This window comes from Cynocephalus volans, chromosome 2 (genome assembly GCF_027409185.1).
Source record: "Cynocephalus volans isolate mCynVol1 chromosome 2, mCynVol1.pri, whole genome shotgun sequence".
Classification (NCBI taxonomy): Eukaryota; Metazoa; Chordata; class Mammalia; order Dermoptera; family Cynocephalidae; genus Cynocephalus; species Cynocephalus volans.
The window spans coordinates 140,639,202-140,659,627 of NC_084461.1; the positions used below are offsets into that span (position 1 = coordinate 140,639,202).

The following is a 20,426-nucleotide window of genomic DNA, read 5'->3' on the forward strand; positions in this document are numbered from 1 at the left end:
TGATGCCTATAGTTTTATTTCTAAAAATCCTAAAGGATGTTTTTTAGACCTCTAGGAAGATGCTGGTGACGATAAACGATACGTGTAGAATAGTTATTACATGCTAGGGACTCAGCAACAAATGAATGAATGACTAACAATAATGGCCACTATTTATTAATGGAAACTACTAATATCTGGCCTCATGGTAGATGCTTTGCACACATTTCTCTGATCCGAAAACAACCCCAGCAAGGTATTTACAAGGTATTCCCTTGTAAAAACAAAGCAACTATGATTCAGAGTCATCATATGATGTCCAAAGAATCTCTCTAATAAGTGGTAGAACTGAGAGTTCAATCTACATCCATCATCTTCAACCCAAGCGCTCAATCACTACGCTGTACTATTTCTTTGGGAGTGAGGAAGAAAGGATGGGAACAAGAGGAAAGAAAAGAGAGGGAAGGGAGATGGGAGGGAGTGGGGAACAGTAAGAGTACAAGAGGGATAGGGAGAAATAAAGGAAAACTTGAAAGTCATGGTAAAAGTCAAGTCCCACAGAGCACATGCAGCCAAAATAGCCCCTCCTACCTGCAAAGCAATATGTTATGCATTGAGATGAATGAGACATTGTCTCAGGTACAACATACAAACAGGAAGTGTTTCCAGGAAAAATTTTTATGTCAAAGTTAATTCTGAGACTACTAGATAGGGATTTGAGTTAGTCTTTCCACAGGGGCAGGGAGTTGGGTGGAAAATGTTTAGAATAAAAGAATCTGGCGGTAGAAAGGATCTGAGAAGTGACCTAACCAAACATCTGAGCTGTTAGACGGTCATTCAGCGGGGCTTTCACCGACTTTGGGGGTAGCAAGTAGTACATGGCTCTCAGAGCACACCAAAACTGGTCAAGTATCATCCTGGTGGCCCGTTCTTCCAGTCATATTTTCCCCAGACACAGAGGCCTCTTCTGTGGTGAAATAACTGGAATGAAGGTAAAACTTGCATTTGGATTTGGCCACTTCTTATTAGGAAAACCAATTCTAAGAATTTGGAAGAAGCAGCTAAAGGCTCCTAAGACTCTTTTATGGGCTCCCAAAGTTATTTAGGACTTAGCATGAGAGATCGTGATTCTAAAAGTTCCAAGTCACTTAGAGATGTAACAGCTGCAAGAAAACAAGCTATGAGACTAATAAAGGTATTGGAGACCCCCTTACATGGCATTGGAAGTTAGGGGTGATTTACTTCCTATTGGACTGACTGACCACACACACAATTACAGGGCTTTGAAAACAATCCTGTGATTAGAGAGAGTTTTTATTTCCTTCTTTTAGAAACATTATTTAAAATTTAAAGTCAGCCTTGCCCTGCTACGAGTAACTAGACACTAAAGTTAAGATCTGGGACGTGCTATTGAACTTTTTTGTTCTAATCAAGTTGGGATTCACTTTCCTCCATGACTCCGATTGGCCAAACACAAGAGAATCACACATCTGGCAGCTAAGAAAGCCTTGTGTGTCTCTGGCCTGAAGAGCCATGACAAAGCGCTATACTCACCATCCCTGCTGTGGAGTTAGCTTGCAGGCAATCTGTTTAGTCCCCCTCCAAAAGTCTGCCTATATTTGCATAGATTAGGTCATGATGTCCCTGAGGTTTTCTTTTTTTTTTTTATGTTTATGAATTCTTACAGACTTCCACATCTATGCACCCAAACTCTCTTGTGCCCGTTCTGAAAACAGCAACAGTGCCTTAGTTTGGGGTGTTTTGTTTCAGCTCTATGGTATTTCTATTTTTTTTAAGGGAAAAATTGCAAGTGTCATTCCAGTAAGAAACCAGAAGGTTAGCTCACCCAATCTAGAAAACCACGCCTCACATCTTGAAATACTACAAATGCTAAAGAAAATGAAGGACGAACTTCTGTGGGTGGACAGAGGGATGCCATACATTTACAATCACCTGAGCAGTTGTTTGGATACAAAGAACAGAGAACTTTCACGACCCATCGCTATACCTTCACCAGTAAGTGGTGACAAGAAGAGAGGTAAACTGAGTAGATCACAGGGGCCAGTAGGGCCTGTAGCCCCAGCCATGAACAAGTGACCTTTGGTAGGGACATTTAATGCTAATGATCAAAAGGCTCATGTGTAGTTCATCAATTAGCAGAGATACCCTTATGTTTGAAATAATGTGATATCACAGTAGCTGTTTATAGCCAACTATATCAGTGGAGAAGTCTTTGTGCCAATTTCTTCAAATTTTTATTTTTCCAATACAGAGAGAGGTTAGACTCTCTCCTAGAATACTTAAAAAACTAAGTCTTTGTGTCTGTTGCCCACAGTTTAAGGCAAGATCACCGGAAGCATTTTTTCATACTTTAATTTTCCCACACATGCACACATGTGCATACACACCAACTTATCACTCTTTTCCTTAACTACTTTTCTAGATTTGCAAATCTACCGCTGTTATCTTTGATCTTAATTCCAATATGATATAGATTTTCCGAGATGTGATTTCTTAAATGGATGGCAATTTTTTTTAATGATTAAAATCTCCAAATAATGATGGGTCCCTAGCTATTTTCTTTTGAGAACTTGAGTAATTTAATGGGGATTTTTTTAAAAAACCTTTTATGGCCAGGTGGCTCTAGGGGATATTTTGTTGAACACTGATTAAAAATAATTTCTTCTAAATGAGACCTGACCACAAAATGGAACCATTAATGGGCAGGGACGTTGTCACCAAAGCGGAAACCACGGCTGATTGCCTCTTATACCTCCCACCACACAAACATTTTCTTCTTCTTTTTCTTCTCGTTTTCTTGTTCTTAATAGCAGAGTAAATAAGCAGCCAGCAAGGCCTAAATGTTTTCGGCCAAAAACAGAGTCCAAACTCCTCAGAGAAAACATTTGGCCTCTGTGGTTTTGTAATATGTTCCAGAACACTGAGTTCAGCAAGGAACACTGTGAAAAACTCCCATCCATTGGAATGATGGTGGGGAATGTTACAGTATCAGAAGTTTCAATTGGTCCTTTTCCTGCAGGCCCCTAATGAGGCTTGTAAAAAAAAAAAAAAAAAAAATAGTGCTATGTGGAAGTTCTCATGGGAAAAATGAATGGCAAGAAATCCTAGCTTTAAAAGAAACAGCTAATCTGCTAGTTTGATTGTTCTTCAAAACTTACGCTGAACCAATAAGCCTAATTAAAAACACTTGGCCTACTTCTATAAAGCATCATAGCTTTCTCTATGCTTCGTTTGTATACACCACAAAACTCCAGATAGACTATTATTTTTTCAAGTGCTCGCTAACAAAGTGCTGACTTTGTTGGGATGGCTGAGCTAATTTCTTGAACTCAGTGTGAAACCTTAGCTAAACAAAATTGTGGTAATTTTCCTTAATTTGTAAAAGTGATTGGAGTGCAAACAAAATTTTCCTCTTGGGTCAATCCTATAATTTTCAATTAACTAAAACTAATCGTCAGGCAGGCACCAAACCTGCATTGTGTTTAAAGGGCTGGGAGGCATTTCCAAGAGTCAGGACGCATTAATTGTTTTTATAATCTTGAGAGACAGAGAGACAGAAAGAGAGAGAGACTTTGTGACAAAGATTCATGTTTGGTTTTGTTCCCAGTATTAAAATACCAGGAAAAGATGCTTTGAGGTAAAATGTCACGGCAAAATAAAATTTGTTCATTTACTTGTATGGTTATAATTAGGATGTGCTAACAGAGTTATTTATCCCTTCACCGCTCTGGAATCTCTTTGTGTGATAGCAACTTCCGCTCTGCACTTAATCTGGCCTCATGGTCCTTTATTGAAAGAGGAGATTTGGGTCCAGTTCATGGAGACAGCTACCTAGGGATGACTGATACCAAGCAGAGGGCCCAGAAATTCGCCACTGAATTTCTTCAGTGTGGTCCTTTCACCTGCAGCATCAGCCCCACCTGGGAGCTTGTAAGATATGCAGAATCTCAGGTTCTAACCAGACCCTACTACCGCGGAATCTGAATTGTAAAAAGATCCCTGGGTGTTTGGTTTGCACATTACAATCTGGGGATCTCTTAGAGTACACATCGGGCATTTAGCCCGTCTACCTGATGTATATCCACAGACACCCTGCCTGGCTCTCTCTGTCTGATGGAGGTGAATTCATACTCACCCTGGAACCCTAGCTTCTTACCGCAAACCAGCCCATGTACCAAGTTTGTTTGGGGAGGACAAAATGTAGCTTACTGTGGAAAACAGCACCAACCTCGAATTAGATATGAAAACTACCAATTGTGTTTAACACAAATGCTATGAGCAGGCTAGAAGTAAGTTGTACTGTTCATGAAAGTACACCCTTAACTGCCTAGAGTGAACAAACCCCGACAAGCTGGCTTAACATCCAGAGGGACGCAGGATTGCCTTCACCTCTTTCTCCTTCTTCACCTCTATTTCCCATGCTGCTTCTTTAGGAATCCAACCAATTATTTCAACAGATCCTGCCATTCAACATGGAGACCTAGATGAATTCTTAATAATAACAACAACAATAATAAAAACAATTCATTTGGTCATGCATATGGTGAAATGAAGAAAGAAATCTGATCTTAACAGAAGCTAGATTTTAAAAATAAAATACACACTTGTGACTATAAGATAAAATAAAAGATCCCACAAGGCTAAAGCAGTTCTGTGTTCGCCATCTGCAGTGTTTCTTACCTGTGTAAATGAATCTTCCTGGAGTCCCTTTGCAGAACTGCTTGGATTTGTAGGACAGTGTGACTTCCACAACACCGGGGATGTGCCGAGGAGGGGTCTGCACACGGATGGCATGAGGAGTAATCAACTGGAGGACACATTTGGGGAACAATTGTCATTGCAACATGTAAAGAACTCATTTCACAGACTTCCTATCAGCTCTCCCTAAACAAAGCTTTAAAACACATAATTAACCTGTCAATGTTTAAAATACAATCTTGATGGAACTGGATAAAAGACACTGGCAGCAATATTTACAAGTGCTCCGAGTACAGCCATCACAATATTATCTGGGTTTTCCTACACGGCAGGCACTCTGCTTCCTGGTTTGAAAAGGGAACCTGGCCTAATGAAATGATTTCTCTACTGCAGGATATCCTTTGGAAAATCTCTGTTCGAAGCAGACACCCAAATCAGAGCTGAGCTCTGCCATGCCTTCGCAGAAATGAATGGGCCTGGTGTTGGAACTGAGCCCGTAAACATGTGGAAAACACAGAGGTAAGAAAACAGTAGGCCAAGGCACTCTGATTAGCTGCAGAGCATGTGTATGAAATGCCCCTAAAGACCATTTGGTACGTTAATTACCAGAGGCACAATCAAAGAGTTTAGAGGGGAAACCAAAAACTCTGCCACCCTGGAATTGCTTATGGATCTGGCAGGATTAAGGACTGTCCATAAAAGGGAAATGGAGGGTTGGGAGGTTACAGAATGATCACTGGTCCATTAGGCAATGCCACCTGCACAAGGAGAAAGTTCATTTCTGAACTCTGCTGGCAATCAGATTACACTGTGAAGCAGAATTTATTTTTTACTAATCTTATCTTTGTATATATAACTAATATGCTATTAATAGTCATAAAAATGGCATTATCTGGTTCTCTGAAAAAATCCAGCCTTGATATTTGACTGGTCGACCTTTGATGGTACTGGTTTCTACATGTTCTCTCTATGGGGTCTGCAACTGCCCACCCCTCGATTCTTTTTAGGTGCACTTAGCTCAATATTTGTGGTACTGAGTCTGTATACTGTGGATACTGTACACAGTATATATGAATTTACACTAACTTATGTCCATTCTGTTCTCATGGGGACAACTCAGAAAGGGCTTTGGTTTTAATGGGCAAACCAGACCCAATGTAAGTGTTTTGCTCTGAGAATCACAGGTGATACCATGAGAAGCTAAATATAGCCCCTGGGTCCTCCCTGGGTAAACTGCCCTAACATAAAGTCCTGCAGAAAAAAAAAAAATGTGAGAAAGTAGCTACTGCTAAAGTCCATGAGTAATTTCTGTCAAATGCCCCTTCTGAAAACAAAGAAAAGTTTATCTTCATAAAAATTATTTTAACTTAGTAATTAGAAATGTCTTATCCTCTTTCATAGAATATGTGGAGCCTTAGCTTATTTGCTTTAGATGCACAAAAGATATTTCAGTAATACCATACTTATGTGGAATTTCTAAAGACTGAGTTAATCTCCATAGCTGAGTGTTTTGGATGGCTAAAGGTTTGCCCGTAAAAGCACACACAGAAAAAAATTCTTAAAGTTTTGTTCTATTCATATTGAAACTCTATCAAAATGTATTGCATGCTTTCTAAAATAAGCAAAGTACATATATTTTAACTTAGCCTTGGTAAATCAAAAAACATCATTTGGAATACCCTATATTATGTCTTGCTATAATATAGAAAAGCCCTAAGTGACTACTGAGGCATGAAGGACTGTTTTCCTCTGTACTAAATGGCTCCAAATAGCTACAATTTTAAAATTATTTCTATTTCATTCCATTTCTTCATCTTTTTCCTTTTGTGTTCTTCACATCTTCTAATCTGCTCTTGTAATCTGTAAGCCAGGAAACCAGGAAAGCAAGTCTAATTTCATAGAGAGAACAGGAGAGGAAAGAGGTTCTGTAGGGCCATGAAAGATGATCTTCCCTAAACAAGTGTATGTTAATCTTAACTGTTCAGACAGCGTTATTGTACTGTTAGGAACTAACACTTGTTGAGTAGCTAGGACGCATCCACTGCATTGCTGGGAATTTTATATAAAAACATGATGACTGTATTTTTATCCCTTTTTTTTTTCTGATGTGAAAGTGGCATCTTATAGTGGTTAAGTTTCTTGCACACCCTTGTAATATTGTTATGCAAGTTAGAGCAAAAGATGACAGTTCAAAAAGGACAGGGACAAATACTCCCTTTCTAATCATACAGAAGAAATTATTCATACGGAAACTTTTTAAAGGTAGTCACGAACTCAAATTTTTCAGATCCAAAGACTGTGTGTGTGTTTTTTCTGTCCCCATGCCATCTCCATTTTTTATTTATTGCTTGGGCCTTTGCTATGTTTTCACTGGTGAAGGTCACCATATTGTTATATTCCAAATTGGGGATATACCTCTCTTTTTAAGAGTTACTTGGGATGCAGAGTAACATTAATACACAATAATAATCAGAAGAACTTTCAGCCAGTTAGAAAACATTTCACCTGTTTTCCCTTTTCTCAGGGGAAATAAGTTTTAAGAAATGGAAATACATCAGTAAATAGATAGAGATTTCTTCATAAGTATAAGAACTTAATAAGTATGAGTTGCTACACTGAGGAACAAAATTCAGGCTTTATGAATTGATTAAATATGGCTGCAATGAAACTACTGACTGAGTACAGTTTTAGCATAAAGCATTAGGCTCAGAAAATTCAAACAAATTTTCATTTACAATTTCATTTTCAATTTTAATTAATTTCCTTAATGGAAGCAAATTTCTTTTTGCAACAACTGTCCTTCACAAATAAGGTATAATCTGAATCACAATTAGAGAATGGATTTGCTGATGTTTTCCTTGTTGTGGACATCAGTCTGGAAAGTCTCTAGCCTTGACACAAGATATTGATGGGCTTACAGAGGAAAAACATTTTAACTAACTTTATCAGTTTGGAAGCATAGACTTATTTACGAATCACTCAAAGAATCATAGAATTCATTGCTGGAAGGAATTTAAGTGATTATTTATGGCTAATCTCATTTTTAACAGCTAAGGACACAGAAGTTCGGAAAAGTCTAGTGGCTTCAAAAATTGACCCAACATTCTAGAGAAAGGAGAGTGTCTAGATCTGGGGGTCTAGACCCCAACACCCCTAAATCCCAGCATAAATTTCACACATTGTTTCAACCTTGTTGAACTAAGGGCAGCCCCTCTATGTAACGGAGAGAAGACGCCTAATCAATATTTTCTAATCTTCCATCATTAGAATACCACTTTCTTAATTTTGCCATATCTATATACCACCTATGCAATTACGTACTTAATATTTTTTAAAAATCGATGAACTTTTGCTTAAAAACCATATTTTAAAAGAAAACTTTAAGAAGATATAACAACCACAATTACTTGAAGTTGATACGACAAGCAAACAGAAAGGACATTGTTGGGGGGAGGGGGGGAGGGAGAAGGGAGGGAGGTTTTGGTGATGGGGCGCAATAATCAGCCACAATGTATATCGACAAAATAAAATAAAAAAAATATATATAAAAAATAATAAATAAAATAAATAAATAAATTAATTAATTAAAAAAAAAAAAGAAAGAAAACTTTATATCACTACCATAATTAGGAAACTTGTATAACCTGCCCTAATAAGAAGGTATTGTAGAAGATAATTTTAAAGCTACTATGATGTTGTAAATTCTAGCTGGATACTGTTGACAACCTGAAAGAGTTTATTTAAAAGGGTGATTACCTAGTGCTAGATGTTAAAGACTCGTTTGCCCCAACTGGGACTTTCTTCCCTTAACATAAATCAGAATTATGGAATGAAGCAAAGATTAAAAGAGAAACAAAAGGAGTCATTAAAAGAGAAACAGAAAGAGTGATAAAAAGAAATAAAGGAAAATAACTTTCTTGCTATGTGATCAGTTCTACTTAATGGCTGTGCCAAAATCAAAATTATCTTTTGGTCTAGCAGGGGTACGTGCCCCATACTTTGGGAAATACCATTCCAAGTGATTAGAGAGCAGATTCATTCTTTGACTTAACTTCCTTAAATCACAAATCAAACAATTCATATTCTGAAACTCTGTAGCATTTGACATTACTTTCTCCCTTCTCAGAACTCCCCACTTTCTTCACTTCTGTGACACTCATAACAACACCTAAGACTGGCGAAGTGTCTGATGGCTTACCAAAGCACTTTCACATTCACTGTCATTAAAAAACCCATGCTTGTGGTGTATGTATTCCAGATGAGAAAAGGAAAGTTAACTAATATATTTGAAACACTAGGGAAAAAAAACAGTCTTTTATGACTGTGAATAAGTGTTTTCCAGAACTCTCTTACTCATAGATTCCTGATTAGTTTGGTTTTCTTCATTTGCTCCATTTTTCTGCCAATTCATTAATTGTAGAAATTTCACTAGTTTTGCCCAATTTTTTTTCTCTCTCTCTCTCTTTTTACTTGCCTGACACTTCCTGAGTTCACTCATCAGCTCAACCACCTCAGCTAAACTGATTTCCAAATCTACACCTGTAGACAGGATTTCTTTGGCCAAGCACCAAACTTTTATTAGCAACAGAGTAACAGAATCTCCCTAAACACGTCTTCTTGCCACCTTAATCTCAACATGACCCAAGCTAAACTTATCACTTTATGACCTCTAAATATATTTCTTGCTCCTGTGTTCCCTCTCTCAGTTAAAGGAATGCTATCCTTGGAATCACCCAAATTAGAAAACTTGAGGTTTTCTTTATTCTTTCCTCTCTCCAATTCTTTTAAGTCATGTTGCTTTTGCTTCCATTGGACTCCACTGGCTTTTCTTGGCTTCTCCACCTTCACCTGTTCAGGTTGTCACCCTTTCTTAGTCAGACTATTACAATATTTTAATAGTCTTCCAAATGGTCTCTCTCTACTTCTACTTTCTCCACCATAATTATCTTCATATACAAGCTCACCATGCCATGCCCTGACTCAAATCCTCAACTACCCCCTTTGCCTACCATACAGTTCAAAATCCTTGACATCATAACAGTCAGGGTGCTGCAAGGCCTGACAGCCAAGCCCCCTTCCAGGCATACTTCCTACTTTGCACTCCCACATTCTGGCATGTTGGGCATATGGATACAAGAAAACACACACCCCTGTCTAATATTTTTGCTTTGTTCATGCCATTCCTTTCCTAATATTCCTCTACTGATATTCCACTTGTTCTTGAAGACCCTGACCATATGCTCTCTCTTCCGATAAGTTTTACTCATCCTAAAAGTCAAAGTTGCCTGCATCTTTGTAGGAATTTGCACGATTATGGCATTTATGCTATCATGCTTAGCTGCCTATTTGTTTTGTGCTATAAAGATTTTCCTACGTATCTTTCTCCCATAAGACAGTCCTTGAGATCAGAGACAGAGTTTAATTCATATTTGTATTCATTAAAGTAGTTAACTTAATGCCTTACATACATGATATTTTCCCAATATTTCTGGAATAAATACATATGTAAAGACATATGTAAAAAGTCAGAATTTTACTAGATGTTTGAATTCACTAGGCATAGTAATTCTTATCCATAAAGTCCACTTTTCTTAACCCGATAATATTTAATTCTCCTTACCTAACTAAGCTTCTCTTAAAATTCGTCATCCAACTGGCCCAGCACTCAGGTCCCAATATGAGTATGGGACCACTGCTTATATTTCATCTAAGTGGTAAAAAAAGATGAGGATATCTAAAGGTCTATGACTCCAGTGAGAAATGACAAAATGAAATAAAGAAAAAAAAGTTAAGAAAGTAACACTATAAAAGTACCCCACAAAAGATCTACACTAAATGTTAAGAGTGTTTATTCCTGGAATGACAACATTAGATGTGATTTGTCTTCTCTCTCCCTCCTATGTGTATGTATTTGTGTGTGTGCCTGTAAATTCTCCAAACGTATATAAGAAATAATAATCTTGTAAATAATTATGTAATAAATAAATCTGTAGATATGCAGGTATTATTTTTATCATGAGATAAATATTACTAAAAGTAAAAAGTAGAATGATGCAGTTTTGGGCAATATATATTGCATGTGATTATATAAGATTAGATTATATATTTGGATGGAAAACAGACTAAAAGAAAAAATATCAAGAAGTTAACAGAAGTTACCTTTAGATGGGTAAATTTATTTTCTTGTGCATGCCTCTCTAAATTCTCCAACTTCTCAACAATAAAAATGCATTACTATTACAATCAGAAGAAATAACTTTTAAGTTCAGCATTACGATGAAACGCACATGGTCTATGCAGGACCCCAGAAGAGGGTGCCAGACTGCCCAGCAACAATTCTACTCCCTCTGAGCTGACCATACAAGTATTTCCTCTTCTCCAGACACAAAGCACAGGACTAGAAGAGCCCCACGGTGGTCGGTCAGGTGAGGCATGCTGGCTGTGGGCTCTGGGTGCAAAGTGAAGCTGCTGTGGCTGTGAGAGAGATGGAGCCCAGACATGGAGGCACTAGAGTGGGACCTCTCCTCAACAGAAGTGCTGGAATGAGGAGAGAGAATGAATAGCGGACTGTGCAGCTGTGCACATGAAAGCAGACTTCCAGAGGCAGCCTGCAAAGTCTGGAAGCCCAGAAGAGCGGCATGGGAGAGGACAACTCTCCAAGTGATTTTTATAAAGCCTATCGTAGTATCAAAAGGATGGCCTACATGGTAGGTAAATGAGAGTGTACCTACTGTTTAAAAACATTAACGGGAACATGTAGAATTCTGAGGGAACAAGGCTAGTCTTGGGAATTACTTTCTTCTCTGAGAGCCAGCAGCACGTATTATCTGTATCACTCTCATTCTCACCAAATTGATGATGATGATGATGACCTCAGGATGACTTCAGCAATAGTGACCTTTCCTTTATGTGCCAAGCACTGTGCTGAACTCTTTCAGTGATTTATAGCCGGTGGTATTAGGGAGCAGGTACAGTTATTAGCTGGTTCACAGATAAAGAAAATGAGTTTCAGGCAAATTAAGAAATATGATCAAGGAACCAATCAGAAGAGGCAAGTCAGCCTGACTAATGACCACCATTATACAACTATGACTGTCTCCCCCAACAACTGTTGTGTTTCCATAACTCCTGGCACATGTACTTTGCATCCTCTGTCTGCCTTTGACAGCATGGATGTATCCTCAGCTTCTCCTATACCCTCGAAGGTCCTGGGGACATACTAGGTACTCAAAACAACCTTTCACATTGGCAAAGGGCAAGATGAGACTGATTCTCCAGCAAAATAAAAAAGCAATTCCAAGATAAGCCTTTATGCATGTTTTTCCAACCAATGGGACTACATGAAATAAATGCAATCTGAAGTTCCAAGCCACAAAGCCAAAAAAATAACTGGGATTGCTAGAAAGCACACCAGTAATTTTTCATTACTAGTCTTAGGATTTAATATTTTAACCTTAATCATCATCAACACTAAAAAAGAAAGGAAAAAAAAGTCCAAAACAAGCAAAGAATCAAAGAAAATAGGTAAAAGGAAGGAAAAGTTTATTCTGTGGAAAAATACTTAACACTTATGACTAGAAAAAGCCTAAAATGGGCACTAGTACAGCAGTTTTTAGATGTCACCCATGCAAGGGTCTGGGTTCTAAGGCATGCTAGCATTCACCTACTGTCACTCTCTGTGCCTCAGTTTACTAATCTTATACTGCACCAGCTCCTATCTGTTTTGTGGAGGTACTAATAATAATATTAAATATGCTTTTGTTTGTGTAGAGCTTCTCTAGGGACCTTAAAGCACTTTCCAGATTAATTCTTTAATTTATGTATTAATAATTCTCACAGCATTCTCCCTCTTGCTCAATTAGGATAATAATATCCATGTCTTTTGAGATAGGCAGGGGGTGCTGACTGATGGACATGAAGCAGACACTTAAATAAGGAAACTGTAACATAAAAGCGTAATTAAAGCTTTGAAATCAAATCAAACTAAGGATTTTTAAAGAGATACTGCAGTGCTAGTGACCAAACAAGCTTGTTTTCCCTCCACTCTGGAACATTCATCTCTTTGTAGTTAGACATGGCATTTTAAAAATATTATTTTAAGGAGTTTCTAAAGTAAGGGGAAATATGAAAAGTGCATATTCTTGGTGACTGGACTAGCTGAACCTCCATATTATATATATCTATTCCCCTGATGTGGATACAACATAAATCAGAGGACACCAGCTCTTCTCCTGAGTTCCTCAGTGTATTTCGGTTTGTTTCCTAATCAGAGTTCTCTGGGTTTCGTAATACAGATTCTTTCGTTCCCAAGAACTGCCTGTCTCAAAGGCAGTATATGATTTCTCAGTGAACGTGAGAGAAAGCCAGTGGAGGCACTTACTGTTTCACAAACATTCTGGTTTCCTTTTGTCCTTTCAAGAAAATAACTTCAAACCAATGTTTAGAAAATTATGTTGGGTCACATGAACCTCCAAAGATAAACTTTATGTATGAATGTCAGAGGAGACTTTTGAAACTAAAGTTTCAGAAATCGAGTTAAATAAGGGATTTAAAACTCAGCACTGTTACTTAACACTGTCAGAAATTTCTCTCGATCTAGTATAGATAGTAGAGAGATGTAGATATATTTTCCTATTTACTGTCTGTGTCCTCCAAGTAGAATATAAGTCCCATGAGGATATAAACGTGCCCTTTCTTGCTTTTGCTGTGCTCCCAGTATTTAACAGTGCCCCAGAACTAGTAAGCACTCAATAAATACTTACTGAACAGTAAATGAATAAACATCATGACACCATTAACCACCACTAACAATTAAGATAAAGAGTCAATAAAGTCCCTTACAAATCTACAATAATAATAATAATAATAATAAATCAACACCACTCTATTCAGAATTCTTTTTACTGGAAGAAAAAAGAAAGAAAGAAAATAGATTTTTTATTTTGCCACCACAAACTTCTCAGGATCCTCATTAAACATGCACAAAAATGTAGTGCCCAATTCTTCTGACTAGGAAGCTAACCAGGTCCCTAAATCAATGCAGTTAATTGTATGAAACAAAACAGCAACAAGATCATCTTTCAAAATAACACATTTGGGAAAAAAAGACTAAAATAAATACATTATGCTTCAACTACCTTTGGTTTTGTGGGTTTATTTATTTATTTATTTTGTAGTTTATTTTTTAAATAAACTTTCTCCGCTCTCTTCCCAGGATGTAGATTTTGTGCCAATTGGGCCCCATTAAAGACTGGATCCCATCCTGACCATCTGGGAGCTGGAAAAGCACTGGTGAGTTCCTGAGGTCGGGGGTATTCCAGAAGGAGAGGATCAGACAACAGCCATGCCAGCCCATGTGGTCTGAAGCTGCACAATGAGCTCTTTCTCAAGGATTGTTTTTCTAAATTCAGTCAAGAAGGAACATCGTTCCCTACTCAAGCCTGGCTCAGGGTGTTGTATTCCTGCTTGTTTGTTTGAAAATTAAAATATAAAATAACAAGGAAAGCCAGATGGATTTAGGGAAGAGAATGAATGCTTGTTATCAAAGTAGGCAGTTTACAGGGCAGAATCTTTGCCTACGGAATTAAAAAAGAAAAATCTAAGAGCCCAAAGACTGATAGATGGGTAGGCAGGGAATGAATTCACCTTTCATCAAAAGACTTCTAGAGTCTTTCAAAGCTCTAATAAAAAGATATCAAAGCTATAAGATACAGAGACTCATTCTAACACGTTTTGTGGTGTCGTTCATATTTGTACACTATACACATCGATACTTGCACATATCGATGAGTTATTCTTTATTTATTACGTCCCTTCAGGATGTAAGTGCTACATAAATAAGCACTAGAGAAAACTGAAGGCTTTAATAGTGTGGCCCTACAACTGCTTCTGCTGGAAGTCTTTCAAGGATGCATTCTACATGTCTTGCTGTTTTAAACAGAATATATTGAATATTTTTCCAGCTCTTCCTTGATGACTCAAGCCACCATCATTACGAACAGTCATTAGTGTGTGCACAGTAATAGAGTTCTGCATCTGCTTTTTAGGTTTTCCATTTCTGCCCTAGATGCTGGGCCATCAGCTGTCACTGAGCCCATATGTAACAACCTGCCTCCACACACAACTACATCTAGTTTGCTCCTTCTAATTTGCTGTGACCTGGGAAAATAGATAACACAGTTTGTTAAAAATCACTGCTCTGGTTACCCCCAAAGTCTTTTGTTTTATTGACTTTTTTTCCCCTTACTTCTGGTTTCATGCTAAACTTTGGAGAGCTAGGTTATTATGACACTTCTCCATGTAAATGAGCTTCACTACATTCATATTAGATGGTTTAGATGGCTCTGGAGTTAGATGGATTTGGGTTCACATTCAAGCTTTGAAAATAAACAGCTGAGGGAACTTGGGAAGTCACTCAACCTCTTCGATCTTTAGTTTTATTATTGGGGGTAAGGAGTAGTTGGACAAAGGAAGGGGCTATTTACCCAATAGTGTTATTATAAGGTTTAACTGACATGATGCCTGTAATGAGATTAGGGAAGGCATCACTTGTATCAACCACTCAAAATTGTTATATTTATTACTACTTAATCTTCATCATTATCAATAAATTAATAGTAAGGTATTTATATACATACTTGTTGCACAATAAATATATCTAAATATAAACTACCTACTCACACATGCATTTAAAAAAATTAAACTATAGTCTATTGGGTACTGACACTTTGAAGTACCATCAAATACAATAGTTGCTAATAGGGAGAGTTTGTTTGAATGAATGAATGAATGAATGAATGAGTGAGTGAGTGAAAGGAGAAATAGTGTCATTCGACAAATTTTTCATTAATTCCTCTGATGTGCAAAGCTCTGTGCTAGGCACTACAGAAGATTAAGCTAAATATACCATGGATCCTGCCTTTGAGGGAGAGGTTATACCTTTAAATCACAATAATTAAACACAGAAAAGTGTAAGGATAAAATAAGGTAGAGATAAGGTAATGTAGGAATTTAGACAGAAGAGAAAATATTCTATACTTGGAGCCGTGAGAGAAGATTTCACAGAAAAAAGGTGGCATTTTACAGATCTTCAAGGGCAGAGGGATATGTGCACAGAAAGGAACAGCATTCTGGGGTGGGGGGGGAGGAATGGCAAGAGCAAGACAAGAGTACAGCAGTGAGAAATCACTACAGGCACAGGAGCAGCTAACAATTCAATGTGACTAGAACGTAAGTTTAGATAAACAGTGGACAAGGATGTTGAAAAGGAAGGTTGGAGTCTTATGGTGGTGTGCTTGAATCTGAAACTAAGGCATGTGGCTTTGGGAAAGAGAAAGCTAGTAAATGTTGTATAAGGAGGAAGTCTTTAGTTCAGGGACACAGGGGGCCATTCCAGCAATCAGCACTGAACACACACTGAACACTATGTAGATATCCGTTTTCTTCATAAAAGTCACATGACCGAAGCCAGGTGTAAATTCTGTCTTTGATTCATATTAAAGTTAGAAACACACTGCACATCTAGGGATCCTATTTTCAAGTTACAGACACGTATGTGTACCTCCTGAAGATACTGTCAACTAGCTAAAAATGTCATCTTAAAGTCTTTTTTAACTGTCCCATAATTATCAACATAGAGGATAGATTTCAAGTGCCTTAAGCTGTTAAAAATAAAAATACAGACTAAAGCATTCTTAGAAATAAAGTGAGCATGGTTGTAACTATGTAATTATATTAAAAAGGCCATTAGACTATTTTTATATGTTTTTTTTTTTTAATATGCTGGCTCATTTAGAAATGATTCACTATAAAACTACTAGGGCTTGAAAGTTGTTCATCAAAGTCATATTCAAAGTTTAATGCAACCGATTCAGACTGCTCTTTTCATTCTTTATGAATAAAGTTTATAATTTTGCATCAAACATCTTCCACATAGTAAGTGGTGAATAAGTACAGGTTAAATATAGACTTTGAAACATATATTTAGGAAAAATTAGGCAATATGAGCTATTTTATTTTTATGTTTTGATGCTTAAGGCTTTATTGGTTATTTTCCAAGCCATCTTCAAATTTTCATTTCCTATTAAATTAATTTCTCTAATGTTACTTTTTTAAAAAGTTTTTTACATATGTATTTATTTTGTTTTATCATTACATAATGTAAACATTTTTTGTGGCCCTTTAAAAATTTCTCCATAAAATCCCTCCTCCTCCCTCCTTTCCCACCTCTGGTGGCCTCAGTTCCATTCTCTCCTTTTGAAAGCTCAAGGAATTATTGTGACTGTTGTATCTTTCTTTCTTTCAGCTCCTACTTATGAGCAAGGACATGTGGTATTTCTCTTTCTGTGTCTGGCTTATTTCACTTAACATGAATTTCTTTAAGTTTATCCATGCTGCTGCAAATGGCAGAATTTCATTCCTTTTTATGACAGAGTAGTATTCCATTATGTATATATGTCACATTTTCCTTATCCAGTCATCTGTTGGTGGACATTTAGGTTGGTCCCAACACTTTAGCTGTTGTAAACAGAGCTGCAGTAAACACGGGAGTGTCCCTTTGACATGATGATTTCCATTCATTTAGGTATGCACCCAGCAGCAGGATTGCTGGATCATATGGCAGTTCTATATGTAGTTGTTCGAAGAACCTTGGTACCGTTTTCCATAATGGCTGCACTAATTTACAGTCCCACCAACAGTGTAGGAGTGTTATCCTTTCTCTGCATCCTCACCAGCATTTGTTATTTTAAATCCATACATTTAATCAACTTTGAATTAAATTTATACATGTAAGCCTCAATATATGTAACATAAATGAACACAACTACTTATATTGCATCATATATCTATTATGAAATTTTGAAGGAGGTTATATTTGAGATGTCTTTCACCATCTTTCTTAATTCCCTTTTTGATTTTAGTGAAATTGTGTCTCATATACAATATGGTATGCAGATAAATTGTTGGAGTGCTGGTGCAGTTATGTATAAAATTTGGGAAGGCTTGGTTAACTTACGTGAGTATGCTAAAACCCTATGGAAACTGCATGAGAAAACCTGGTACAACCAGAAGCTGAACGGCAGTGAGGCTGGTATCAGAAGCACTAGGCTGTACTCCCAGCACCAAACAGCTAATATGTTGCCAGGACAAGTCATGGTACCACTCTGGAGCTTCCTTTTCCTCACAAAGTCAAAAAGCTGCATTTGTTGACTAAAGAAGATGCCTCAAAGCTTCAAAAATTTCATGACTCTACATGTAGTTCAATAAAAATCAAAGCAGGGCAAAAAGGCCTGAGAAACTTCCAGTGGGATACACGGACGCGTTTTAGCCCTTCCTTCTTTAATGCCGTAGAGAAGCAAATACTCTTTTTTCTTTATAGTCATTTCTCTGAGCTTTGTGTGCAAATGAGAATGGAAAGCAGAGACAGATAGGAAGAAAGAAAGAGACCAAGAAGTGCATTTAAAACTTTGCTTTCTGATTTTTGGATTCAAGTGGTAAAACTGCTTCTCAGCCCCCCAAACTGCCATTTACCCAACTGTGTTCACCCTAGGTCTCCCCTAGCAGTTTCTTTTGACTTCAGTCCCTATATTTGGGAATCCAGTTGAAAAAAACATTCATCTGGAGGAAGAAGACAATGGGTAGCCCCTGTGTGAAGCTAATTGGTTCATACAGCGATGAAACTTTGACTTCTCCCATCTGGGCTAAGTGGTAATGGCAATCTTTAAATATAACTGTCCTACAAAATCACATGGTATCTAACGCCAAGTGTGCACTGACTAAAACCAGATGCAAAATATGAGAGAAATTTTGTTCAAAGCCTTGCAGCATTAAAGAATAATGGCTCTAAACATTCCTGATCTAATCTGAATAATACTCTGCAGATACTTCAGATGATTTTCTCACACATATCCCAGCCCAATCACTTCATGATTAAATGTTATGACTTGGCTTCATTAACTTGAAACCAAAATGTACTTCAGCCATTACCAATGTAGCCTCTGTAAGGTGATCCTTGAAAAAAAAGGGGTTTTGTGGTCACAAAGTTTGGGACATGCTGCATACTGCATCTGATGTATTTACAGAGCATGTTAGCACCTCAAAAGTTCTGAAAAGTCCTAGAATAAGGACCGGTTAAATTTGTTTGACTCAACATTTCTAAAACTTACCAGGAAAAGTCTCCATCCCTCATCTCCCATGGGATATCTATTAATATCCCAAAGAACTAGTATTTCATAGAACTATCTGGAAGGTAAACTAGGGCAACATTGTGGTATAAGTCTCAGGTTTATATCAGATACCAGAATCCAAAGCACAGAGAGTAAAAATATTGACTGAAGACATATCGATACAGAGATTCAATTTTATGGCTAATTAATTTGTTTTGATGAAGTTCAAAGCATCCTTTTGCAAATAAACATGATACTTGTGCATTGTGTGTTCTAAAAGAAAAGAACAATAGTAGAAGAAAAGAAACTACTTCCCACCAACCACCATTGCCCCTTTCTTATTTTGGAGGGATTTTCAGGGAAATAAACTTAATTAAAAGGAATTACTAGAATTAGCACAGATTTCAAAGAGGATTTATTCTAAGTCTCTCATTTTCAGATGGGGAAACTGAGGCCCAATTACCAACACTAGCTAAGCTCCTTCTATTGGACAAAGAACGAACTGCAATTAAAATCCAGGTCTCTCAGCTGGCTCCTTGCCATTACCCCATGCAATCTAAAGCCTTGCTTGGATAATTGTCCTCTCGTCCCCACCAATCCCACCATCATACTTTTTTTTTTTTATAGGCAGCTTAAGTACCGTAAGCTGTATGAATTCCCTCAGATATTTCTGTGATTGAATACAGTAAAAGGATGGTGAGAGCTTAAAACACCTAGCACAGAGATCCATCCATACGTATTAGGAGCTTAATTGGTTTTTCAAACAATCTACTTCTGACTACACCATTCTCTCTGCCTTCTAGAACCTTGCACTGAATTTTAAACCACAAATATAATACTAGATTATATAAGTATATTATGTAACTCTCTAATTTGCTTCATGGGAGCAAGTTGTCTTTCCAAATAAAACATCAGATCCCACAAAGGCCGGCCAGCATTAATTACCCATGGTACCTATCCCAGTGTTAGACACCTAGCAGGTAAGCCAACCGATACTCATTGTTTAGAAATTGCAGGAATTTTGGAGGTAATAAAATAATGATTAGCTCTTCAAATCAGTAGCAGGAGCCCCTCCCTGCTCCAGATCACGTGTCGGTAGAAAAGCAAAATGACCAAGTACATCACTCTGGTCAAGAAAAAACTCAACAAACATTAAACATTAGCACACATCAACTCTGCTGGTTTTCCTAGGTTTACATGTAAGACACTATGAATATTTTTTTTAAGTCTTTTAGAAGAAGGCAGGGCAGGCAGCACAACATACCAGTAAAATAATGTACTTTCTAAAAAGAGGGAGAGGAGAAAAGGCAAAAAGCAATTAAAGAAGAGCAAAAAAGATGGCAAACCAAACTCACAAGAAAGCCATGCATGCTTAGGAGCTCACAGATGGAGACCTGAGTTAGGAGCAATGGAGTGCCACCTTCCCGCCTCCCAACCCTCAGGAGGCTAACCTGAACTACTCATTGGCAGAAGATGAAGATGGGATTGGTAGGGGAAGAGCACAGATGAGTAAATTAAGCCAGCCCTATTTTCTTTGGCTCCTTTAAAAATTCTTTAGCTGAG

General features: G+C 37.5%; 1 protein-coding gene across 13 annotated transcripts in view; it reads right to left on the bottom strand.

Moving 5' to 3' along the window:
- EBF1 (EBF transcription factor 1) overlaps window positions 1-20,426 on the bottom strand; it is a 378,728-nt gene that overhangs the window by 71,325 nt on the left and 286,977 nt on the right. For all 13 annotated transcript variants that reach the window (XM_063085514.1, XM_063085520.1, XM_063085516.1 and 10 more), the window contains one exon: window positions 4,681-4,807. In XM_063085514.1, the coding sequence (XP_062941584.1) occupies window positions 4,681-4,807 (127 nt within the window). The remainder of the gene's footprint in view (window positions 1-4,680; window positions 4,808-20,426) is intronic.